Source organism: Vulpes vulpes, chromosome 5 (assembly GCF_048418805.1).
Source record: "Vulpes vulpes isolate BD-2025 chromosome 5, VulVul3, whole genome shotgun sequence".
NCBI classification, from domain to species: Eukaryota; Metazoa; Chordata; class Mammalia; order Carnivora; family Canidae; genus Vulpes; species Vulpes vulpes.
The window spans coordinates 68952063-68978958 of record NC_132784.1 but is presented as its reverse complement, the minus strand read 5'-3'; the positions used below and the strand labels follow the sequence as shown (position 1 = coordinate 68978958).

The following is a 26896-nucleotide window of genomic DNA, read 5'->3' as shown; positions in this document are numbered from 1 at the left end:
AGAGGCCGTGCCCCCATACTGTCCTCTTTCCAAAAGAGACCTGGGGAGCTGGGGATCCTTAGTTTCCATCCTCCCTGGCTGAAGGTGTAAAGTCTGCCCGTACCTCCCCCCAACTCCCACCCAGGGTGGGTGTCTGCTGGGATATGCAGGGGTGAGGAGCCGTGCACCGGGGAAGGTGTGGCTGATAGAGCTCCCGAGATAGTTGTGGAGCCCGCCAGACCTCCCCGGGACCCCCATACAGCAGTGAATTACCACCCTTGCGTGTACAACACGCTCCTGATGCGCTTTTTCTGTTTAACTGTGGTAAGAGATACATGATGGAAGCATTGGCGATTTTAACCACTTGTAAATATGTCGTTTGGTGGTATGAAGCGCATTCATGTTGCTGTGCAACCATCAGCACTGTCCATCTCTAGGACTTCCCATCTTTTCCATGGAAACTCTGGCCCCTGGCACCCACCCTCTACCTTCTGTCTCAGTGACTCTGACTCCCCTGGGGACTGCGTATGAATGGAATCCTGCAGCATTTGTCCTCTGATGCTGATGTATTTCACTGAGTGTCGTGTTCTCAGGGTTCATCCGTGTGTCACAGGTGTCAGAATGTCCTTTTTTATGGCTCAGTAATATTTCATTATATGGATGGACCACATTTGGTTTATCCTCTCATCCCTTGATGAGCTCTCGGGTTGCTTCCACCTCTCGGCTGTTGTGAATGATGCTGCCGTGAACGTGGCTTTCATTCTTATGGGGGCTGTACCTGTAAGTGGATCCCTGATGTGAACAACAACAACAAAAAAACACCTATTCTTCTGTAGTTCAAAAACCAAGGGAAGCTGGAGATGAGCTTGTTCAGTGCCCTGAGTGGTGGGACACGACCCCGGCCCTCCAGGCACGTGCATCTTGAATGGCTCAGAGCAGCGCCCTGCACCATGTGAGCACCTTGCTGATCCCACCCAGAGACACCGCAGCGGGCAGCATACGGTGGGAAGGCGCCCAGGCTCCCAGGAAGCTAAGGGTTGCAGCCACTGCTTCAGGGCCATGCATGGGACCAGGGGTGGGGTGGGGGTGAGGGTCAGTGTCCTTGAGGCTCAAGATCAGGATAACTCCTGAGCGCCAGTATAGAAAATGTTCTCTGCTCCAACTTTCTTTCTTTCCTGTCTCTCTGATGTCGAGGAGCTGTGAGTCTGATGGGTGGTGTGGCCTGGACACTAGAATGAGCAGCTGAGCAGAATGTGGGGGTGCTCCACCAGCTGGAGGAGCAGAGGGGAGATCTTCTGGGGGCCCCCAGGCAGTGTGTACTTTGCTCATCTTCTCTGCAATCAACATCACAGAACAAAGTACCAATGCTACGTTTTTGAAAATCTTCACCTACGTCCTTTCCCTGTCTCCTCCCAGACCAGATCCCTCCAGCCACTTTACTTCCAACTGTGAAACCCTCCTAGATTCTCTGCCCTGGAAAGCCCCTATGCATCCTTCTAGACCCAACTCAGATATCCCACCCTTAGCCGAGCCTTCTCCTAATGAGCCCTCAAGAGCATCCGTTGTATTGTCTGCCCTGCAGCCCTTTGCAAGAGAACCAGAGGGAGCTGCCCCGGCCCAGGCTGTTATTATGCCTTGCCTGTTTTCCCCACTGACACCTCGCCCCCCTCAGACCCACCTTCTCAGAGGCATAAATTGCCACCTTTTTGGGTCTCTCCTGTGTCTGGCACGCAGAGCAGCTCAGCAAGAGGGAGTTGGGGTAGCGTTTCAGCTGGGCTTCAAGGAGCACTTTGCAGAGCTGCCGGCTTCCTCCTTCATGGAAACATATCGGTGGGATTTGCGTGCAGCTGGGGTAGTAGGGGCTACACAGCGTTGGGATGTCGGGATGGCTTTGTGAGCATGGAGATTCCTAGCTGGGCCACGTTAGGAAAACACACATTGTGAGGCTTGGCTTTGGCTGGTAAAACATCTGTGCCGACATGTGCGTCTTAATTGCTGCCTTAGAGGGAAAAAATGTTCCTTAATATTCCCCAGTAGATTTCAAGCATAATTTATCATGAATGAAAAAAGAAAAACAGGAAATTTTTTTTTCTGTCACTTGAAATAATTGTGGACAAGATGGTCTTTGAAAGCATTGGTGGTATTTTATTAGGTAAGGTTCAAACATTGTGGTGATCTGTGTTCTGACTTGATGGGCCCGGTGACTGGCATTGCTCTACAGGTCCCACGGGTGTCCCTGCCCCTCGGCCGATGGCTTCAGGGAGACTCTCCCCCATGTAGCTTAGGAGTGTTTTTCTCTTAGGTATTTTCTTTTAGGAGGTAACATTTCCTGTAAAGGGCTGCTGAGTAAATATTTTTGGCTTTGTGGGCCACAGGGACTTTGTCTCGGTCCTCTACTCTGCCATTGCAGTGTGAGCTCAGCCACAGACAATGCAGAGGTGACAATGTGGCTGTGTGCCAATCAAACTTTATTTGTAAAACAGGCAGTAAGCTGAGTTGGGCTGTGGGCCATCGTTTGCTAAGCCTGGGTGGGGAAGACGGCATCTGCACCCTCCCCAGACACCTGTGTGGATGGACTTCCTGCTCCAGGGCTGAACTTCCTCCCAATGCGCCAGGGAGCCTGGGTCGTGAGAGCTGTCTCCTCTCCAGGGTCCTGGGGTCAGCCTGCTGCTACTCTGGGCTGTGTGGCCCTCCTCTGCAGCATGGGTAGAGATGCTGAGGTGCATTAAACCCCTTGTCTTGTGTTACCTCCCAGAGGCTATTGTGGAGGGTCACAGGCTTGGGGCCCGGTGGCTCCACAGCCCCCGGACATTGAGTCCAGTTGGGAAGTCAGTGAGTGCTCTGGGCTCAAGCCTCAAGAATCCCTCACACCCTTCTGGGATGTTAGCATGGTCTTTAATCTCCTTTAGTCCCTCCGCTAACCATTAGAGTGTCTCACAAATGCAGCAGGAAGTGGTCCAAACTGGATCTCAGTGTGATTCAGAGAGGCACGGCTCCATCTGCGTGTCTGCCAGGAATCTGTAATGTGAGCTGCCAGGAGCAGTGGAGGCTCCTAGCCATCATCCGATGCGCACCACACGCTGAACCTGGCCAGAGCCCTGCCCTCCCGTGTCACCAATGTCTTGAGCTCCTCCTTTCTACATGTGTGTCCTTCACATGGTGGCATCAGGCCAGGCTCAGTACAAAGGGGAATCACTTTGCAACCTTAAGCAGAAAGGGGTGTCAGAGGGCACACATACAGAGCAGTCGGGGAAATAATGTTGAGAAATAGACTGTTCCAGGGGTGAGGCACAGTGTGGTAACATTAGAATACGGTTCAGGGAGAGGAATTAAGAAGCAGCCACAGTGAAGTGGAGTTGCAGTGCAAGGAGACATGGCAGTCTGGGCTCCGCGTGGCCTAGATCATGACCTTGTTGTCTGGGGCAAACTCCTGTCTCTCTTGGGCAATGAATTCTCATAATGTAATGTAGGAATAATTCTACCTAACTGTCAGGGTTGCTAAGAGGCTTAAAATAGAAAACAAACATATGGTATGTCTGCCACATAGTGGATGCTTGGTAAATGGTAGCTGTAATGGTGGTGATGGTGATAGGTGATGATGGTGGTGATGGTGGTGGTGGTGATGATGATGGTGGTGGTGATGATGGTGGTGATGGTGATGATGGTGACGATGGTGGTGATGGTGATGGTGTTGATGGTGGTGACGATAATGGTGATGGTGATGTTGTTGGTGGTGATGGTGATAATGGTGGTAATGGTGATGATGGTGACAGTGGTGATGGTGATGATGATGATGGTGGTCATGATGGTGTTGATGGTGGTCGTGATGGTGATGGTGGTGTTGGTGGTGGTGATGATAATGGTGATGGTGGTGGTGATGGTGATGATGGTGATGGTGATGATGATGACAATGGTGATGGTGATGGTCGTGTTGGTGCTGACAGTCCTGCTGCTGCTGCTAATTCTCTTGCCAAGCCTCTCCTTATTAAATCTATAAGCGTCCAGGTTTATGGATTTGATGTGTGTGTTTTATCAATTTTAGGCAGGCCTCATCTGCACACTTCTAATAAAACACACTGATCAGAATATTCTCTTCTCTTATGAAATCAGCTAATTAGGGCTTTGATTGTAAGCAGCAAATTGTGTCTAATCTGCCAAGTCCCTCAGCCTCTTGCTGGCTTTTCTGGAGACCCAGAGGGAGGGTGTTTGTTTTCCTGGCTTGGATAATGAAGTAAGGGAGGGAGTCTTAAATATCGAAGGTGACTGGGCCAGACCAATTTGTGTGGAGCATGAGAGGTAAACCCTGCCTCTGCTTCCAGCAAGAGCCAAGTGAGGAGAGACGGGCCGCATCTCTTTGACCCTTCTGGTGGCAGTGGAGCACCTGTCAGCCTGGTGGCTGCCTCCTCAAGGCCATTGCGGGGGTGGTCACCCTCGGGGACCCCAGGGGTGGGGTGCATGTTGCTGCAGGACGGCGTCCACATCGTCTTTCCCTTTATATCCCCCAGTGAGCCCTCGGTGGCTGCTGTTGGTTGACATCCTCTCATCCGGGACAGGAGATGGAGGCTCGGCCCGCAGCAGCTCGGCCAGTAAGCGGCAAAGCTGGGCTTCCAAACCCCGTGTATTTCTTCGCCCTGAAGTTATGGGGATGCATTCCTGTGACCCTTGCCTGGGTTGGGGATGGGGCTCCCAATGGCACAGGCACAGTCCACATGCCTTGTGGAAACTGCATAGGTGGCTCCTCCCCACTGTGTAAATAGCCCCTTCCCTCCGCTGCTTCCTGCGGTCCAGGCTGCCCTCCTGCTCCGCAGCCCCTAACATCCCAGGCACCCTCAGCTCCCTGCGGCCCCTCCCACCCTCACCCAGGCCGCTGGCATCCTCCCCCAGATGGCCACCCCTGCCCCCGACTGGCCGTCCCTCCGGGCTTGCGTCTCTCTGATTCACTTTCTGCAGACACCAGGGTGACGTGGCCCCACACAGACGAGCTGGTGTCCCGGGAACGGGAGTGCCCCCTGACACCACCCCGAAGGCCCCTGCTCCTGGGCACTCGTCTCCTGCCGCCTCACTCCAGCTGCCTGCAGCCCAGAGCAGGGCCTTTGCACTTGCTGCTCCCTCTGCTGGGAACACTTCCCTGATTGTTACCCGGCTCTTCCCTTGTCTCGGGCTAGCTTAGGGACCCACTTCTGCGAGGGGGGGCCTCCCTGACCACCTGCCCTCACTGTCTCCGTCACATTGTGTGTCTCCGTCACACACTCCGTTTGCTTGGTGCAGTGTCTGCTGGGGGCCAGAGCCGTACCTGGCCTGGCTGGCAGTGTCTACTGGTTGCGTGCATGAGTGAATGTGCTTTCTGGGTCTGTTTCTTCTTCATGTTGTTTTCACAAAATGAACATGGTGGCGTCTGGGCTCCTGCAGGAGGTGGTGGCCCAGAGGGGTGGCCCGCCTGGCTGGGGACAGGCAAGCCTGGAGATCCTCGCGGAGGGGAGGAGGCTGGGGTGGTTTTGTTCAGTGTCTGGAAAGCCTTGCCAAGAAGATAATTGGCAGTGGAAACAATATTCTTCCCAATCCTTTGGCTCTCAAAGAAAAAAAAATGTAGACTGCTTCTCCGTCTACACACGATTGACTTGTGTAAAGGGATGGAGATGCACCTCGGCGGATCCCATAAGACGTTCCTCAGAGGGTACCTCAGCCGCCGAGCGGCGGGGCGGGGGGACAGCCAGCGCCCCCACAGCCACTCCACTGGGTCACAGCTTGCTCTTTTGCTCCCTTTCTGAAGCCGCGGCTTTTCATTTAAGCTTTCTGGGCCTCTGCTGCCTCATCTGTGAAACGAGCCTCCTGTCGGCCCCTCGCAAGGATGCTGGATGACAGAGCGCACAGGCATGCACTCAAGCCACACGTGTGCACACAGTACACATGCTGCATACATGTGCGCCCACACACGCCTGCATAGACATGCATGCACACACATCCAGCAGAAACATGCACCCATACACTCCTGCATACATGCCTGTGTAGATATGTTTACACACATGCCTGCATACATGTGCGCCCAGACGTGCATGCACACACATGCTAGCACAAACATCTGCACCCACACACACCTGCACACATGCCCACGTAGATGTGTATATGCACATATGCCAACACACGTGCATGCACACATGCCCACCCTCTGTGCATACTCAAAGCCTGCCCACCTGTGCACCCATGCACACCTCCCACATGTCCACGTAGGGTTGTGCACACACGTCCCAACACACACTTCTGCACACACATGTACATACATATGCCCACAGGCATGTGTGTGTGTGCACGTGTGTGCACGCACACACACTGTAATTCTTACAAAGCCAAGCAAACCATTTGCCCTTTAATTTTGAGGTATCTCTGGGATGTGAGCTCACACAGAAGTCTGGTAAATATGAGAGTGATGGGCTGTGTGTCAGGTTGATTAATACTGACTCACAGTCTTCCTTGGTTGGAGGGGTCCCTGGCTGGGCCCCATGTGGGAGGGCGTGAAAGGCAGTGCCTGGTGAGGATTTATTCTCAGTGTTTATGATGGGACTTCTCAGCAAGCATCCTTGTTGGGCACCCTGGGGCATTTGTGAGGGATTGCAGACTCGGGGGTCCTGCCGGGCTCTGGAGGCCTGGTCACTCCGGCTCGGAACTGTCAGCCGCTGGGCCTCCCAGGCTGCTCACTCGCCCCCTTGAGCTGGGCCAGGGCACACGGGGGCCCTGTGCAGACATGGTTCAGATGAGACCCCTGGGTCACCTGATCCCCCACCCCCCAATGTGGTAGCCTCCTGTTCTCCTGTCCCAGCTCCTTTCTCAGCTTCAGTCTCTTCAAATACCCTCTCCTCTCTCTCAGCACAGACATTTTGCTCACTCTGGCATGATGATGCTCTTGTAGAGGTGATTTAACTGATTTCCTTTGGGTTGTAAGCAGGAGGACCCAACTAGGGGAACTCGGGGAGAGGTGGGTGCTGGGTAGGGCTGGCATCCCTGGCAGGAGCAGCCCGGGAGCCGGGGATAAAACTTCATGTACAAAGCCAGCTGGCCAGGATTTGGCCTCCAGCATGCATTTTGAGGTTCTGGAATGAAATGGCAGGAGCCCGGCAGGGCTATGACCTATGTCTGTCCTGGGCTTGTGACCTCAGGCAGGGTGTCCCGAGCTTGTCACCACCTGAGCTAATGCCGGGTCTCTTTTCTTTTTTTTAACCCTGGATGAAATCTCATCCCACCTATGAAAGATTTTGTTTCCTGAACACAGATCCATCTTTACCAGTTTTCTTAAGCTTTTTCAGTTCTTCAAAGCATTACACGAGCACCTGCCGGGGGATAAAATGCAAATAGTGTGGCAGAGTGTGCACGCTGCACACAGGCGCTCAACACAGAGCTGCTGATGTCAGCCCCAAGGTGCCCCCAGGACCCCAGCAGCCTGGGGCCAAGAAGCCGGGAAGCCCTTCCCTGCAGACCTCAGGTGCGCCCTCCCTGCTAAAGGAGTGGCCTGCGTACTCCACTGCTCCCTCGGCCTGCAGCATGGAACAGGGTCCCTATGCCCTCGTGTCTGCTCCGTTCACAGGTGGCCTCCTCCTGACGTCCACAGTGGAGGCTCCGGGGCCCATGGCTAGGTCATGGAGTGGGCAGAGCCCCAGCTGGTTCCCGAGAGCTCAGGATGCTCCTCCAGACCCAGCCATGCTCTTGGCTTGGTGTCAGAGCCCTGGAACGAGATCCTTCCCCCTGCGGGGCCCTGTCTCTCTGTGTCTCTGTGTCTGTCTCTCTCTGTCTCTGTGTCTATATCTGTCTCTCTGCCTCAGTCTCTGTCTTCTTCTCTCTGTTTCTGCTTCTGTGCCTCTCCATCTCTGTCTCTCAGTCTCTGTGTCTCTGTCTCTCCGCCTCTATTTCTCTTTTTCTATCTCTGTCCCTCTGTCTCTCTCTAACTCTGTTTCTCTGTCTCTTTCTCTGCCTCTGTTTCTCTATCTCTGTCTCTGTGTCTGTGTCTTCCATCTCTGTCTCTCTCTCTACATGTCTCTGTGTGTCTATCTCTATGACTCTTTCTCCATCTCAGTCTCTCTGTCTCTGTCCCTTGTTCTCATGTCCCACTGTTCTAATTCAGGACCTTGACGGAGGCAGAGTTCATACACCATACATTCCCTAGGATGTGGGATTTCCATTTGAAATAGAGGATTCTGTGGATTTCCACCCACCCCTGGTCCTGCAGGCATCAGCACTCAGTACTAGGACCCTCAGTCACCCCACACAGAGCCCCGTGGAGCTCCTCCAGCCCTAGGCAGAGGGCCCCATTCTGCCTGTGGGTGCCAGCTTCATCTCTACTCTCCTGTTCTCGAGGACCCGTGACCCCACAGGTTGTGCCCAGCCTTCTCTGGGTCACGGTCCCCTTCCAGTCTGGGGCAGAGGCACTGCGAGTGGTCAGGTATAGCTGCATCTGGGGTGGTCACACCTGCTGGGTCTGCTCCAGGCTCCGCGGGGAGAACTGGAGATGCCGACATACACTGCACCTGTAGCCACCACCCTCCATGCCACCGGTGGGCCCCCTGCTGCAGGGTGCATGGACACTGGTGTGCAAATAGCAGGTGCTCACTACATGGACAGAGGCAGTCTGAATTTCACTGTAAAAATACAGAAAAAATGAATACTGTCTTTAAAAAACATAAAAAACCCCATGGGGATCCCTGGGTGGCACAGCGGTTTGGCGCCTGCCTTTGGCCCAGGGCACGATCCTGGAGACCCGGGATCGAATCCCACATCAGGCTCCCGGTGCATGGAGCCTGCTTCTCCCTCCGCCTGTGTCTCTGCCTCTCTCTCTCTCTGTGACTATCATAAATTAAAAAAAAATTTAAAAAAAAAAACATAAAAAACCCCAGAAGTATAAGAAATAATGACCAATGCTCTCCTCACATTGAGTCCCTAACGCTTTCCCCTTTGCAGGAAAGCATATTCGGGTCACTGGTACGCTCACTCCCAGACATGCTCTTTTCTTTTCTACAATGTAGAGGCTTTTAAAACATAAATGAAATTAAGCTTTATTATAGTTCTGGGACTTGCATTTTCTACTTGGAAGTTCTTGGGTGTATTTCTCCATAGGTTCTGTGGGTCTACCTTGTTTTTTCCTACAACTTTCTAGGCGAAGAATATTCTAGAATACATTCTCACTGTCCCTCATTTTATTTATTTTTTAAAGACATTTATTTATTTATTTATTTATTTATTTATTTATTTATTTGAGAGAGAGAGAGAGAGAAAAAGAGAGAGAAGCAGACTCCCCACTGAGCGGGAAGCCCAACGCAGGTCTTGATCCCAGGACCCTGGGATCATGACCTGAGCCGAAGGCAGATGCTTTACTGACTAAACCGTCCAGGCGCCTCCGTCTCTTATTTTAGAACATTTAAGGTGTCTTCACGTTTTCTCTTTCTTTTTGGGTTTTCGTTACGGTATTTTCCCTATTATGTATGTTATGCACACATGTGAGACGCCTTGCAGAACGCATTCTTAAAAAGTACAGTTGTCTGGCCCCCGGGTGCACATACTAAATATTTATAATGATTCTGACAAGTCATCCAAGGTGTTTGCAGAAGTTAAGCCTCACCTGATAGGGGGCAGGCTGTTCCCTGTCACTCTCGCCACCCTGATGCCCAGAGTGGCCCCCTGGGAACCTCACATGTGCACATCCCCAATTTCCCGTGAGCTTAGCCTCTGAGCAGGTCCTTTGGAGCAAGTGTGTGCCGCCGAGCCACAAACAGGCTTCTCTTTGTCCACCTGCAGGACAGCTGTGCCAGGGTGCTGCTTTTCCGAGGTGGGAATAAGGAGCAGAAGAACTACCACAGCCAGACTCCATTCCAGGTAAGAAGAGCCCTCAGAGCGCACACTTGCGGGAGGCCACGTGGGTTTCCGCAGAGACCCATGTGTTCCACACGAGGTGGGGGACGTTGCACGCCCGTGGCCCCATCCATCCCTTTGCGCTGGGGCTGTGGTCATGTTCGTTTGCTGTTTGCTGACCTTCTTTCTGGGGCCCGAACAACACGAACCCTGCCGTGATTCATCCTTACAGGGTGTTGCAGGAGGCAGCTCCAGAAAGTCCTTTCCGTCTCTGTCTTGGGGAGGCGGCCTGTCATCATCTGGCATCCCTCTGGGGCTTGCTATCCCCGAGTGGAGGGCAGTAACCTGGCCTGGCGTCGGCTGTAGTGCTCCACGTGGAGGGCAAAGCTGCTGGCCTAATTATGTTTAAACTGTGGTAGAGTATGTATCACATAATGTGGGCCGTTTTGACCACTTCCAAGGGTGCATTTCGGTGGCCATAGAACATTCCCGGTGTTGGGCAAGCATCAGTACTGTGTACATTTCATCACCCCCAAACAAAACCCCGTGCCCCCACACTCATCCGCAGTCCCTCCCTACTATCTCTCCCCACTCCCAGGCCCCCTGGAACCACTAATCTATTTTATGTCCGTGGCTTTGCTTGTTCCAGACATTTCATAGAAGAGGGACCACACAATAGTGACCTTCTCTTGTCTGGCTTCTCTCAGCAGACTGGTGTCAAGGGTCAACAGGGGTGGCACATGCCGGTCGAGGCTCCATGTGAATCCTGTTGTGTGGAGATGGGGCTCATTTGATTTCAATGCAGCTGACCATGTCGTTTCGGGTGGAAACAAATTCTTTTTTGGCTAATGCTTTAAGTTGTGGCAATGCTTTTTGACCCTAAACACTGTCAGGTATCTCCAGTTGATTGAAAATCTAAGCGACTGTCATTTATATTTGGAAGTAATTTTTACATCTTACTGAGCCAAGAGAGGCCTTTAATTTAGAACTGCTGTGCACGGATGGTTTTACTAATATTCCTCTTAGGCATTACTAATAAGTACAGGTTTGATGTCTTGAAAATGAGCCAGTTTAATCTAAACACTGAGCTGTATGTCTAATAACCACCATTAAAAGTTCACTTATTTCGTTCATAGTGGTGGGCCTGGATTGTGGTTTCGCATCTCGTGGCTTTCAGGCGTTTAGAGCAAAACGGACATGGATGTGACTTTCTGGTTTGCTAATGGGTCTGTAAAGACTGTAGTTAATATCTGGGGAGACGTCCTCTTGCCAGTGATGATTAGGGGGAGCTCTGGCACCTTCCATTCCTTGGTGGCCACTTCTGCCCCTTTGGGCTCTGCTGTGGCTCGGTGTTGGTCTTGGTTTAAAGATTTTTTTTTTTGTCATTAAATAATACATTTCTTTGTTCCTTTTATTTTTTTTAAGTCAAAGCATTGTTTAAATTGCTTGAAAATGACAGCAGATGCCCTTCGATTCATGGTAAGCCTCTGGATATAAAAGAGCAATGTCTGACTCTTCGGGGCAGCACCTTGTAACTGGTGTCCCAGGGAAGTAGCCGTGCACAGCATCCAAGACAGAAGGCATGGAGGTGGCCTCCCTGCCTGTCCCCACTGCTAACCCATCCCCACAGGCAGCACTCCCCTGGCATGGGGCGCTCCTTCTACGGGAGTCCTGGCAGGATGCTTCATACACACTCCTGGCAGAGGTGCTGTACCAGCTCAAATGCAAGGCCATCTGTCTCTATTTTGATGATCAATCAAGTGCCCACATGGTTCTGGAAGACAGCTATGCAGAATGCAGTTGAATGACAGGACTGTGCACCCTGTGAATGTTGCTCATGTAACCGGCGGAATCAGAGGCTAGGGTGCCTGCCCCGCATGCCCTGATGGGCTCCACTGCTTTTCAGAGCTGGTTTCCCTCCCTCGTGTCTCCCGCCTCCTCATGCTGTGGTGAAATGGAGATGTGAGTCAGCCGGCGGATCCCCGCCTGCAAAGTGCCCGGCTCTCTTTCTCATTCACAGCGCCCGCCTCCCAGTTATGGAAGAGGAGTCCCTTTCTGTTGAGTGGGGCGGGTGGGGGGGTGGTGGCTTGCTGTGTTGTTTAAGAGGATCAGATGTGCTCCATGCAAAACGCTCATGATCCTCGGCTGCTGTTCTAAGAAATCTTGGACCGTTTCATGAGTTCATCTGGCCAAACATTTGCTTAATGATTTCATCCAAATGCTGAACCAGCAGCAACAGCAACACTTGAAGGCTTGAGAGAAAATGCAGATACACAGCCCCCACCCATCCTAACCCACTGTCAGGAGCTCAAGGGCAGGGCTTGGCGCTCTGGGTTCTGAGAAGCCCTCTTGAGATCCTGGTGCCTGCGTGGGTTTGAGAATCCCAAGAGAGATGATTCTTTAAGGAGAGGAAGGAAGAGGAGGAGGAGAAGCACTTACATGTGACAGTGATGCTGATGGTGGGAATTGCCTCGGTCAGCTCGCACAGCCACAGCAGAACACCATGGGCTGAGCCATGTAAACAACAGACATTGATTTCTCAAAGCTTTGGAGGCTAGAAGTCTAAGGTCAGGGTACCAACAGATGTAGTTTCTGGTGAGGCCTCTCTTCCTGGCTGATAGATGGCAAACTACTCACTGGCCTTTCCTCTGTGCATACATGGAGAGAGGGGGCGGTTTCTGCTGTCTCATCCTCTCCTTGTAGAAACAACAGTTCCATCTGTTGGGGCCCCGCTCTTATAACCACATTTAACCTTAATTATTCCCTAAAAGCCCTATCTCCAAATACCAACATATAAGCGGTTAATATTTCACCATTTGAATTTTGGGGGAACAAAATTCAACCTATAAAGTGATGATGGTGATAGTGATGAAGATGATGATGGTGATGATGATAATGGTGATGATGGTGATAATAATAGTGATGGTGATGATGGCAGTGGTGATGGTGATGGTGGTGATGATGATAATACGGATGATGGTGGCGATGATGAATCTTCTCTGTTGCACAGAATTTTTAAGCCCACAAACGCTCTTCTGAATGTTCTCATTTGATGTTCAAAAACCCTATGAGGTCAGCATTTTTATTTCTAATTTATAGTCAAAGTGGAATTATGGAGAAATGGTTGTATGGGAATGCAAAATGAGTTAGTGGCCAAGTCTGTGATCTTCAGCCTCCTGACTTCCAGCCCCTCTGAGATCTGGAGTGAAGGAGACACTTCCCTTTGGCACGTAGCGTATCTTGCATCCTGGCATAGAGTGAACACCAGGTATCCTTTGCGCTTTGGATTGCTCGGCCCCAGGGAACAAAGAAAAAAATCAAATGGATCTTGATTCTTTTTTTTTCTTAAGGATTTTATTTATTCATGAGAGATAGAGAGAGGCAGAGACATAGGCAGAGGGAGAGACCCTGCTTCTCCCTGAGGGGAGCTCGATGTGGGACTCGATCCTGGAACCCCGGGATCACACCCTGAGCCAAAGGCAGATGCTCAACCACTGAGCCACCAGGTGCCCCGTGTATCTTGATTCTGAAAACAAAATGGAAAGAAATCTGAAGACGTGGAAGGTCGATGTGAAGGAGTGCAGGCAGCCAGGGAGAGAACAGCTGTGTGGCTACTTTGCTGTTGACCTTGGCTGGGCGCTCGCAGCCAGCTATCTAATCAAACCCTAGTGTGGGTGTTGCTGGGACGGTGTTGTGCAGATGTGTTAACATCTACAGCCAGTTGATAGAGTAAAGGAGATTGATCCTCTGTAATGTGAGTGGGCCACATCTAATCAGTGGGAAGCCTTTAAAGAAAAAAAAAAAAAAAAAGAAACGGTTTCTCAGAGAAGACAAAATTCTACCTCAAGTTTGTAACATAGAAAACCTGCCTGAGTTTCCACTTTGCTGGCCTGTCCTACAAATTGTGACTGGCCAGTCCTCATAATCGCACAAGCCAGTCCCTTAAAATAATCTCTTAATTGTGTGCATACATACAAATGCACATGCACACACATCTCCTTTTGGTCTGTTCCCTGCAGACCTCAGGCTGACACAGGGAAGAACTGATGGCAGCTCCCTCCTGAAAGGGGCTCCCGTGGGGCTCTGTGGGCAGGGCTTCCCCAACCCGGCATGGGTATTTGGGGAGGTGGCCTTTCTCCCTACGTGTGTCATGGGTGCCTTGTCCCTAGGCTACATCCAGCCAAATGTAGAGAGAATGGAGGGGATAAGGAGAGGAGGGTCTGGAGGGTGAGGCCTTCTGAAGGTCTGGTATCCAGCTAAGGCAGGGTGGGTGGCAGAGACAGAAGCGGGGGTCAGGAGTCCCCTGGTGAGGCTGGGGCGTGGTGGTGGGTGGGCTCCCTTTCAGGGGGTGCAGCTCTTTGCCCTGCTCACCTTAGAGCCTCCCTTCTGGGGCTCCTCCCACGGCCTCTGGACCCCACTCCCCCTCCCTAGTCACCATGCTGGACATTCCAGCAGGATGAAGGCCAAAGCAGAAAAGGAGGAATGAGTTTTAAACTGCTGGGTTGTGGCCGCCCTGCAGGTGGATGCCCGTAAGTCCCGTCTTGTGACGGCTCTTTGTGTCTTCAAGCTCTTTGCTCCATGAGTCACCTAACGGCTCCCAGCCTGTGTCCTTGCACATCCCCTGGGGGAGCACTCAGCTCAGGAAAGTGACCTTGTGTCTCCGCTGTTGCCCTTCAGACCCCGCTCCCGTGGACTTTGCATGGAGCTCCTGCCGAGCTCGCTCACTCAGCAGTGTAGACAGAAGGGTGGACACCTCCTTTCAGTTGTGCACAATTCACGATGGTGTGGTGAGCACTTTTCAGAAGACCATGTGCTCTCGGTGCTGATCGTGCAGCCAGTGAGGCAGCCACTCTGGGCTGGTCTAGTTTTGCACATTTTCCGGGAAACTGAGTAAATGCACTCCGTGGGCACCTCTGTTCCTTATTCCCTCCAAACCCAAACTATGTGCTAGAGCCTCGGGTCATTGAAATCCACGTGGGTTTTAGAGTAAGGTCAGTTTTGTTGCTCCGTGACCTCACACCATGTGCTAGCATCGTGAGCATGGTCCCAGTGTCTCTCCCATTGTGCTTTTATTTTGTTTTATTTATTATTTATTTTTCCTGTTGTGCTGTCTTTTATGCTCCAAGTGGTAGGAGTGGACAGTGGGAAATTGCAAAGTTAGCAGAGGATGGCATCAAACACACAATCACACGGACACACATCGGAGGGGCCATGTGACCATGGAGGCAGCACTGAGGGCCCCCGGCCACAGCCCGGATACACCTGGGGTCCCCAGCACTGGAGGAACAGGGAGGACCCTCCCCCAGGCCTCTGGAGCCAGCGTGGCCCTGCCCACACCTGGATTTTAGACATCTAGCCTCCAGATGGGGAGAGACTCAGCTCCAGTTGATGTGGGCCACTCACCTCAGGACCCTCGTGCAGCCCCTTTCTACACCTTTGAAATGGGGATAATTATAGCAGTTACGGGGCACAGGATGGTGGGGAGCAGGGCTCCATGAGGCAGGTCTGATGGTGCTGTGGGTGCAGCCTGCTGTCACCAGAGGCCCCCTGTGCAGGATCAAGGTCAGGCTGGCCTTGGGAGCCTGGGGAGCAAGTCTTGGGGTTCTGAGGGTTCCTGGGAGACCTGCCCAGGGGATGCCTCTGGAGGCCTCCAGGGAGACAGGGGGCCCCACCTAGGGATGCTCGAGGCTCCCCTCTCATTCCTCACCCCCACCATGCGTGTTCTGGGAGAAGCAGCAGGGAGACCCTCACAGGGGACAGAGGGTTTGTTGCTTTCATCTCAGCCCTGGCCACAGGAAGCAATGAACAACTTTTATTTCTGTCCAGTCAGCTTATATTTTTATTTCTCCACCCGTTCTCACTTACCCCATGGATGGGTTAAAGCTACTGTTTTCCTATTCACCATGTGCCATCCAGAGGGTGGATCTGACCCCAGAGCGTTTGACTGTGGCCTGCCCAGAGCTTTTAAAAAATTAAATGCTTTGCTAACATTTAAATATCCTGGAATTTCATTAAAAAATTCAGACTCCCAGCTTCCCTTAAAAATTAGGAAAGGCAGCCTTTGTGTGAGTTGGCATCTGACCAGGGCTGCGGGACCCTGCCCCTTGGGGAAGGTGGGTGTTTCCCAGCGGCTGCGGTCCCCACACCCCACTCTGCTCACCCCGGCCCACCTTGTGAACTCTATGGCCTGGCTGCCCCCTGCCCCCAATGCCCCGCAGCCTGTCACCCCTGCATTGGAGGAGCAGTTGGCCAAGCCGTTCATTCACACACACTTTCTCTTAAGTCTGATCTGGGATTCAGACTCTGTTCCACAGAAACAAGGATATGGAAGTTGTATTTCCAGATTAGGGCCCAGAGACCTGGGTAAATGGAAACGTTTGGGCTGAAACAGTGTGCGTGTCTGTGATGAGAATAACTGAGTTTCAAGTTCATTATTTCAAGCAGCACACACTGAGTTCCCAGTGAGAGCCACATGTCTTCTGGGTGCTGGGGAAATACGTCACTGAGCAAAACACCCCTAGGGTGATGATTAACAAGGAAAGAGATAAACAAGTAACACGTCAGGGTTGGTACATGACTTGAAGAACAGTGACGTGTGGACAGAAATGGGGGAGGGTCTTTCCAGCTGCCACGGTTCCCACACCCCTTTCCTGCTCACCCCATCCTACCTCGTCCCATGATGGGAACCTCACCTGGCCTCAGACCCTGAGCCGGGACCAGGGAAGAGGCAGGGAGGAAGTGGGCCATGCACACCTCTGGGGGGAGCCTTCCAGGGTCCAGAACCAGCACATGCAAAGGTCCTGGAGTCAGAGTGTGCCTGGTGTATTTGAGCAGCAGCAAGAAAGCCAGCAGGCCAGGAAGCAGGGATGGGCAGAGACCACCACCCACGCCAGGAAGTGAGGCTGAAGAGGAGCCACCGGCCATGCAAGGACTTCGGGTTTGACTGAGTCATATGCACAGGACCAACAGGGCAGAAGGAAACTCTAACATGCAAACTAACACATCCAACCAACTACGGTCATGGTGCCGTGTAAAAATCAGATGTTGCCCTTCCAGGGGGTGAGCAACATGGATGAACCCTTGCGGGTATTATTAGTGAGGATTCTGGATTCAGCAAAATATTCTAGAGCTGCGTTGACCAATATGGTGGCCACAGGGCGCATGTGGCTCCATAAATTTAATTACAATTAAATAAACTTTAAAGTTTGGTCTCTTGTACTCCAGGGGCTCAGCACCCATCGTGTTGGACTATGCTGTTCTGGAAGTGATGGGTGCTCCGCCCGGAAGGGCAGCGCTATTTCTTTATGTCCCTGCACCACAGGGCTGACCTTTACCCTTTATTTTTATTTTTTTTAAAATTTTTTTTTATTTATGATAGTCACAGAGAGAGAGAGAGAGAGAGAGAGGCAGAGACACAGGCGGAGGGAGAAGCAGGCTCCATGCACCGGGAGCCCGACGTGGGACTCGATCCCGGGTCTCCAGGATCGCGCCCTGGGCCAAAGGCAGGCGCCAAACCGCTGCGCCACCCAGGGATCCCGGCCTTTACCCTTTAAATGACACCAGTGGGAGTGCAGGGGAGGGGTGCCCCGTGAACGGGAGCAGCTTGGGGTCAGGATGGAGAGTTTCCTGATTCATTGGTTAATTGAGCAAGATTGCAGAAAGGATTGTGATGTGGAGCAAGGCTGGGAAGGTCAGACTCCTGGAACCCCAAGGATGCCCTCGAGTACACTGCCGGCACCTGGCGGGAGGGGCAAGGCCGGGGTGGGACCCAGAGCAGTCTGTCTGCAGGCGCTGCTCTCCGTGAGCTGAGGAAGGCACGGTCACCCCCAGGCTGACATGGGTGAGGGTCAGGAAGGTACATGACCTCCTCCAGACGGTTTGTAAACACGAAGGAGCAGTGGTCAGCAGACCTCAGGACTGGGAAGTAGAGAAGGAAGAGGTCGAGAGAATTAGGGAAACCAGAACCAGGTGGGCTCATGGCAACTGCCCTGACAGCATGAGTGAAACCCCCTGCCTGCCTTCAGGGGAAGGGGGGGGCAACCAGATCACGTGTCAGGACCCCAGAAAGCCAGGTCACGGAGGCCAGGCTCCTGTGTTGAGGATGCAGATGGGGCTGGAAGTTGGGAACACTGGTTAAATGTGCCATGACCTGCTGGGCCCATATGACCCAACTTATGGAGACCTCGCTGACCTTACACCTCCGGAGTCCCTCTCTTGGCTTGCTCGCTCTGCTCCAGACACCCAGACCTCCTGCTTTTTCCTAAGCACACCAAACACATCCCTACCCCAGGGCCTTTGCACTTGTGGTCACCACTGGGATCAGAACCATTACCCAGAGTGTGCTGTGTTCCATCCCTCCTGTGAAAGCACCATGCCTGCCCTCCTCCTGACAGAGCAGCCCACACCCAGAGCTTTGTGTGCAGGTGCTTCAGGTGGAAAATAGGGCCAGCTCAGGGAAACCGCAACGTGAAAGGGAGACACTGAACCAGCGTTAATAGAGATGCTGGACAGGACCTGAGAATCTTAAAGCCCAGAAAGAAACTGAAAAAATACACCTAACATCCCCAGTGCAAGAAGGGAGGAGACGGCATGGGTGCCATGGAGTGTTCGAGGAGCTCTTGAAAGTTATTCATGACAGCAAACATTGCAAGGGAATTGGGATGTGAGAAAATTCAAGGAGTCAGCATGTGGGCCCAACATCTGAATAATGGAATTTCCAGGAGAAGCAGGAAAAAGAAGAAATTAGCAGAGAGGCCATTCGAGACCGTGCCACCCACCAGGACGCAAGATTCCCAACACAAAGAGCCCCTGAGCATCCGGGGTGACACGTGAGCAGAGGCCCATGGCCAAGACAGGGGGCATGAGAACCCAGAACTTTGGAATAAAAATAAAAACGTGATCCTTAAGTTTCAAGAGAGAAAAGCCAGTTTCCGCATAAAAGATGAGGGGAGGGTCAGGCACTCCAGCAGCAGCATGGGATGCTTGTCCAAGATCACAAATTTAGTTCTTCCTTTGAAACTGCGAGCGAAGAGCCTTGCAAGCCTGTGTCCCAGGAAACCAGCTCGAGGGTGCGATGCGCTCCACCCAGGGGGTCAACAAGGTCGGAAAGACCCCGGCCCTGGGGCGAGCTTGAGCTCCAAGCTCGAGCTCGGATCAGCAGCCCAGTGGGCGCAGGGCTGGGGGCGGCACCAGGCCGGGTGTTACCTGGAAACAAAGGAAATGGGCCCTCCGATGTGTGTGCCCCTGGAGAGGACACCTGTCTGTGATATTTAATAGAAAGAAATCAAGGTGGATCAGCTGAGGTGGGCTCCTTAGAAACCCAAGCTGAAGACTTGAGGTATGGCAGGGGCGCTGGCTGCCCACACAGAATCCCACAGACGGGCACCTTGACATTCACAGTCATGGTTCTGGAGGCTGGAGGTCCAAGACCCAGGTGCCCGGCATTCGGTGGCCAGCCAGGGTCCTCCTCCTGGCTTGCAGATGCCACAGCCCACCCCGAGTCCCCTTGGGGCCTTGCCTCTGCGTGTGGGTGTAGGGACAGAAAGCTCTGCCCCTCCTCCTCCAGGGGCATGAATCCCATTGTGAGGACCACCCTCACGACCTTGTCCGACCCTGCCCGCCTTCCAAAGGCCCCACTTCCCAATGCCACACATGGGGTGGGGGTGGGGGTCTTTCAACATGGGCACTTGCAGGGAACACAGACATTCCTCCCTTAGCGAACCCCGATGACAGGGGAGGGAGCTGCGTTTCGGACCCAGGGAGACAAAGGTTTTTGTGGGAACAGCATTCTCTCCCCGAGGAAGGGCATGTTCCTAAAACTAATGCTTACGTTACCTCAAGGGGTCACAGAAACCCAGGCTTTGAGTTGGGGTGAGGGGAGATGGATGGAGATGGCAGGAGACAATGATGATGTTTAAGCATCATGAATTTGTACTAAGATCAGCCAGGAAGGCGGACCTGAAATTTGGGTCCAACCTTGTACATGGATACATGGTCCAACCTTGTATCCCATCTCAGCCCCTGTGCCTGCTGGGTTCCTGCGATCCCGCCCTATTTGCAGGTCATCCCCCTCTGCCAGGGTGAGCCGGCTCTGGGAGGGCACAGACAGGGTCCCTGCTGCCATCGTGGCACTCCCACAGGTGGCACCTGTAAGCCCTCCCCTGACCTGGCCCCCGCAACCCCTGCTTGCTGCTGGTTTGCTACAACTGGCCTTTCTCACTGTTCTTTCTGAGAACCTTGAATACCACGGATGCACTGAAGCTTTTCAGGAATGGCCTGTGTCTCTGTGCTTTATGCATGAAAACAGCGAGATGTTTTTGTTCCCCAGGAACTCTTCCCCCAGGGGTGGGGTGGTATCACCCTCTTAGGAAAGGCGTAAGGCATTTGAGCTTTCTGTGTGTAGGAAGCAGCCAGCCTTTGCATAATCGAGTCTCTTCTACAGGGATCATCACAGGGGAGAACCGACAGTGGCTTAAAACAACACAAAGGTATCCCCTGGCGGTCTGGAGGCCACAACTCTGAAACCCAGGTGTGAGCAGGGCCGCACCCCCTCCTAGAGGACCTGCCCATCCAGCCTCTGGGGCTGCAGGGGGCCCTGGGCTGTGGCCCCTCCAGCCTCCCTGGTTGTGTGGCCCCTGCTCTGTGTTTAAATCTCCCTCTGCCTCTTTCTTCTGCAGACACCTGTTCCTGGACAGTGTCCCCATCTCTAGATCCTTAACTTCACATCTGCAAACACCTTCTTTGCCGCACAAGGTCACATATTCACAGGCTCCAGGGATTCAGTCGTGATGTCTTTTGGGGGTGGTTATTCTGTCCACCCCAAGAGTGCAAGACAGTAGCCAAGCAGAGAAGGTTCTGGGTAGTGCTCGCAGGTGCCGTTCCCTCTGTCTGGAGCCCTCTACCCTGTGTCAGGAGCATCACTCCTGCCCCTCCCTAAAGGGGGTGACTAGAGGACACCCTCACCCCACGTCATCATCGTCTCCCATGGTCTCCATCCATTTCCCCTCACCCCAACCCGAAGCCTTTGATTCTGTGACCCCTTGAGCTAATGTGTTAGTTTTAGAAACGTGCCCTTCCTTGGGGAGGGAATGCTGTTCCCACAAACCTCAGAGCAGTGACTGCATGGATGACATTCATGAAATCCACCTGCCTCCAACCACCCGCTCCATGTGGTTCAGCCTCTGAGCCTCCCCTCCAGGCTGACAGGGGTTAGAGACATACCTGGGACAGTCCCCCGTGATGCTGGGACGCTGTCCTAACACCCCCAAGCTATGGTCCCACCTGAGCCTCTATAGAAAGGCTGATTCTGGACCAATTAGACTGTGCCCGCTAGGAAGTTGGGAATGAGCCAAGGCCTTCCAGCAGGGTCGTGAGGAACCCTCTGGCAACCAGACCCCAGGGGAGCAGCGGGGAGCCAGGACAGGGCACATTGAATGGAGAAGAGGAGTGAGGAAGTGATGTGAAGCAGGAGACAGGAAGAGGGACAGACACACATGTACATCTATGCACGTGCACACACCTGCGTGTGTATGCACACACGCACATGCATACACACGGCACGCATACATGCACCCACCCACATGCATGTATACATAAGCAAACGTGCACATGCACACACAGCAACACACATGAACACACATTCATGTGCGCACAGATGCACACCTGCACATGCATGCACATGTACACACACACACACACATACACCTGTATACATAGAGTGTGGCTCCCAAAGACCCCTTGGCTTCTGAGAGGCGTGGCCCTACATCCTGCACTAGGTTTTCATGAGAATCCCCCACAAAAACTGCCTCTTTGGTTGAACCAACAAGTGGGTTTGTGTGCCTCAAATACAGTCAATTCCTGAGTGGAATGGGGACAACGCTGCATCTCGGCCCAGACTTTGTTTCCCCGAGTCCTGCCTTCCCCATCATGCTTCCCCGCTTCTCTACACCGACATCGTTGGTGCCACGATCTCTGAGCCCCTCCCAGCATCAGGCTCGCTGAGCTCACCACCCGGTCCCTGTGGATGCCAGTCAGTCATGGCCCCACCAACAGCACAGGGACAGAGCTCATGTCACACCCAGTCCCAGGCCCAAGTCCACATGGCCAAAAGGAAGCTGTTTGCAAGAAAGTGCTGCTCTCCGGTCGTCCCTGGCAGGCAGGTTGACCTACCTCCCTGGGCCCTGGGGAGGTCGTCGGTCAGAGACACAGCAGAGGCCCGGTGGTGACGCGGCCTCCTGTCCCCATCCGAAGCCCATCTTGGTGGGAGGCCCGCCTCACTCAGGCGCTGACGCACCAAGCAGGGGCCGCTCGGGTGGGTCCTCAGTAGAGCCAGTGGGCAGATCTCAGTGAAAGGCTTTGGGGTTTCTGTTTGGTTCTGATTTTTTGGACGTGTTTTCTAATTGCCGCTCGACTTTGGGACTTGTGTACAATGTTTGTGCTCTCCATCACTCGTTCTCCCCAAGCGGTACCTCTTCTCAATTTGGATGCATCTAGGTATCTGCTGTTGGGTAAGGGACTTTCAGCTTTCCTTCCGGGCATAAGCAACATTGATCCCATGACTTTATTAAAGCCCAGAGTCCCTCTTCACAGTGTCTCAGGTGGTCCGGGGCTGACACGTGTCACATTCCAGGGCCAAGCAGAGAAGCAGTGTTTGGGCAGCATGGGTGACTGTCTTGTGCTACACATCCCAGACTCCCGATTTTTTTTTAAGGTTTTATTTCTTTATTCATGAAACACACACAGAGAGAGAGGCAGAGACACAGGCAGAGGGAGAAGCAGGCTCCATGCAGGGAGCCCGATGTGGGACTGGATCCCGGGACTCCAGGATCATGCCCTGAGCTAAAGGCTGATGCTTTAACCACTTTAGCCACCCAGGCATCCCCCAGGCTCCCAATTTAAATACTGTAGCTACCAACAGCTTTTCCAGAAAGGTCAGGCCAATGGAGAAATCCCGGGGAAGGACAGGGACCCCAAGGAGCTGGTTCTACCGAGGAATGACATTTCTTCTGGGAAGTTCAGGGCTGACTTGAGTCATGTCAGGGACCTGCAGTGGATGCCAGTGTAATTTGTCCACCATTTGGGATCTTTACTATGTTCACTTGCTCACAGTCTCGGTCCCTTTTCTGTAGGAGAACATGTGCGGGGCAGGTGGGTCCACGCAGGTGGGGATGGATAAGACACAGGTCCCTGCCCTGCCATCACTGACCTCGCCAGTATGTGCACTCGCTCTCTCTCTCTCTCTCTCTGTCTGTCTCATGCTGAGAACTGTTTCCACTGTTGCTTTTACCTGCCAACGTGGTCCTCAGAAGCCACAAGATAACAAAATAGAGAAATCTATAGCTAAGATAAGCATGTTATGGTTGTACTGGTTTTGTCTCTTGCTTTAAAGGTAGTCGGAGGCTCTCAAGTGGGTGTTAGTACCGGGATTCTTTTCCATCCTTTTTTTTTTTTTTTAACATTTAAGAATAAGCTCCAAAGACTTGGCATTTTTTAAGATGCTATTTATTCTATGAGAGAGAAGTCTCAGCCTGCTGTGACATTAGTAAGACCACGTTGGTCTCAATCAGTGCAAGACTTCCCCCCTCGGGGTCCAGGAGTGGGGCCACGGGTGGGTCAGCCAGTGCTGCTGGGGTGGGTTGTGGGCCCAAGTGGGTGGACACCCCAAGCTTTCCATGGCGGGCTCTCCAAATCTGTGCTTTATTGGGAACAATCCAACATCAGGGTCCAGGATAAGATACGTGTTAGTGTTACAAAGGAAGACCTCAGGACCACGTTTTGTTGTGCTTTTCAGAACCTGGAGTTTCCCAAGCATCCTCAGGTCTCCTCCTCTCGGTGGGCTTTCTTGTCTTGGAAAACTATCTTTTAGGGCAGAGTCCGTGTGTCAGTCGTCTCTCGCCTGAAGCCAGGTACCCAGCTCAGGGCCTGGCACAAAGTTGGTGTGCTTGTTAATGAAATGAAAGAGTAAAGAAAGAGTGAGTTGGCATCCTCATGGCGAGACGGAACAGAACCAGTCGTGGCCATAGATTTTAGGGTATTAGAAACATGGGTGACCTTCTGGGCTGGGTTCTGGATGGCTCTCTGGGGCCTCTGAGCCCAGGGGCCTGGCTCTGATTTTTGCTTTCACTCCCAGCTAACCACGCAATTGGGGCTGCGTACTAATTTAAGACTCTTTTTGTCCATCTGTGAACTGGTATGTGTCCCACCATTTGACTGGAGAATACAGGGGAAAGGTAGCAAGGTGGCTGGCACAGGCTGCTCCGACCTCCTCCCATGTCCACGCTGTGACCCCATTGCTTCATTTTATAGCTCAGTCCCTGGCACGATGCAGGCAGCTCATGAATGGAAAGTTCTAGAAGTTAAGCCCACTTGTTAAAATGATGTGGTCCTGGTCTCCTGGTCCAGGTCTCCTTAGTGACCTCGCCTCTCCAAGCCTCACATCGCTTATCTGGGGACAGACCACGGCAGACAGCTTACCCATCAGCGTTCAGCTCCCGCTCCGCTCCTGGTTCTCTAGAGCAGCGGGCTCTCCTGGGACCCCCATGGGCTCTCTGGAAAGCACAGGTGACCTCTTAGGCCCACCTGTGCAACACGGACTTCCCGCAAATGCCGTGTGTCCCCAGGCAGGCAGCCCGCCCCACATTGAGATTCTTACTCCTGGGAGCCAACCTTTATGCGGGTGATATGTGTGAGGGTTCCCCTTCTGGCCTGTTCACCCCTGACACTTACCTGACATTCCAGGTTCATTTGTCATTCAGTGAATACCTACTTACCCAAGCCTTCGTGGTGTCTGTGAGTCCCAAGGACAGGACACGCCGCGGGACCAGTCCCCGCTCTCACCAGGTGCCCACGGCGGCTCCGCAAGAAGGGTCTTTCTGCTGACCACTTAGTTATGGCTGTGTCTCACCTGTTCTCAGGGGCTCCCTGCCCACCTGTCACAGTTGTCACCAATGGTGTTTGAAACCCGTCATGTCGGGGAAAGTGTGTCTGCAGCCTTTCCTGTCATTGGGCCCATAAAACAGCGAGCATCAGCAGCGCGTGCTGTCTTATATTTGATCAGATATGGTTGTAACAGTGCTCCTAAGTGCCAGGTGAGGCTATTTGGGGGTCATGTACTCTGGAGCCCACCAGGCTTCCCTGGGAGCAGCACCTCACCTGACATCTGAATGCTGAGTCAGTTCGCTCAGAGGCTTGAAGGTGGGTGGACGGGTGGCACCGTGTGCTGGAAGGGCTCACAGCGAGCAGGTGAGTCCGTGTGGGAAGCAGGAAGAGAAGCGGGAGGGGAGGCTGGCCTGATGCTCGATGCTCGGGGTCCTGGACACACGCGGCAGGGGGGCCACCAGCAGGCTCTGGATCTGCAATGAGAAGTGAGCACCTGATTTTAATGTGGTGTGTGTTGTTTCAGGTTTGCTTTTTACAAATCGTGGTAAAATACATATATCCAATATTGCCAGATCTTCTTGCTTTTCAAGAGAATTTAAAAATTCAGGGGTTTTTTTCAATCATAAAATTTGCGTAATGTAGAAATTACTACCTTAATTGTCTTTAGGTGCAGAGTTCAGTGGCATGAAATAGATTCACACTGTTTTGCAGCTGTCCCCACTGTCCATCTCCAGGACTGTCCATCATCCCAGATGGAGGCTCTGTCCCCAGGTGACATACCCCCAGGCTCTGACCCCCATCCCTCCCTACTGCTGTGACCACCGTTCACTCTCTGTCCCCTGGAGACACTAACTCCATTCCTCCGTGCCCTCCCGCCCCATGACCACCATCCACTCTCTATCCCTGTGAATCTGGAGACACTTCTTATGAGTGAAATCTTACAAAATTTATCCTTTCATGTCTGGCTTATTTCATGTCCCCAGAGTCCATCCATGTTGTAGCAGTTGTCAAAATGCCCATACTTTCTAAGGCTGAGTGACTGTCAGTGTGTGGCTGGACCACGTCCTGTTTTTCCGTTTGTCCATGGATGGACTCTTGGGTGCTCCCACCCTTTGGCTGTTTTGAATAACACTGCTGGGAACGTGGGTGAGCAAATGGTTCTCCTTGCCTTTGCCTTTCTGTGGACACACCTGGCAGTGGGCTTGCTGGGCCCCCGGACAGTCTGTAGATCATTTCCTGAGGACCCGTGTGCTGTCTTCCACAGTGGCTACACTATGTTATGTTCCCGGGAGCCATGTACGGGGCTCTCCATGTCCTCACCGGCACTTGTTTCTGCTTTTGTGTCTATAGTTGCCAACCTAGTGGGCCTGAGGTGGTGGCGCACTGTATTTTTGAATAGTTTAATTTGTGTGGCAACCATCAGGACAACATTTTAAGGAGGCATGGGCACTCCTGGCCCTCCAGGTGGTGGCCCCCCTGTGGGGTCTTTGAGGGCCTGACTCTCAGCTGCCTCTGACTGAGCACAAGACTGAACACTCAGGAGAGGGTCCTGCTCACACCTTGGGAAGGGGTGGCTGGTAGCCTTACTTGGAAAAGTGGCTCGAACTAGTGGAAAACAGAACCAGTTTCCTGGAAATTGTCCCAGAGTCGGCGATGGGGGGCGGTCCTGCCTGACGTGGCACATTTCTCTGTTTCCGCGGCCCCCTGGCCAGGACGACACAGGTGTGGGACCCAGCAGGACCCTGTTGCTTCTGTCATTCAGTGAGTTTGATGCTACCTTATTTATCCTGTTTCTGGAGAGTTTGAGATGGGGCTTTGCCAGGGTTTAAGACAAGAATGTGTACATCTGTAAATAAGTATTTCCTGTGGCCCTTCTGAGAGATAACGACTCTGTTTCCTCAAGGAACTTTGTCTTCATCATGAAGATGTCCATCAGCAAGGCAGAACCAGTGCTTCTGAGAACCACATGTCCCCACGATGTTTTCTTGTCTCCCAAGAACATTACAGTTTCCCCTAGAAAAAGACATTTCCGGGGGAAGATATGGTGTCATACAGAGATCATGGTAATTCTAAGTTTAGAGTGGGCTCTTGGAGATGGCTAATAAATATTGCACACAGAGACTCAGAGTTTTTAAAAAAGCAATATTTGTTATGCTGATTGTTACTTGCCAGAATTTCTACAGACTTGAACGAAAATGGATGATATTTT

At 52.6% G+C, this 26896-nt stretch overlaps 1 protein-coding gene across 7 annotated transcripts in view; it reads left to right on the top strand.

Moving 5' to 3' along the window:
* The window catches only part of SHANK2 (SH3 and multiple ankyrin repeat domains 2), a 510304-nt gene that overhangs the window by 127515 nt on the left and 355893 nt on the right, over positions 1 to 26896 (top strand). For all 7 annotated transcript variants that reach the window (XM_072758681.1, XM_072758678.1, XM_072758674.1 and 4 more), the window contains exon 10: positions 9757 to 9834. In XM_072758681.1, coding sequence (XP_072614782.1) covers positions 9757 to 9834 — 78 coding nt within the window. The remainder of the gene's footprint in view (positions 1 to 9756; positions 9835 to 26896) is intronic.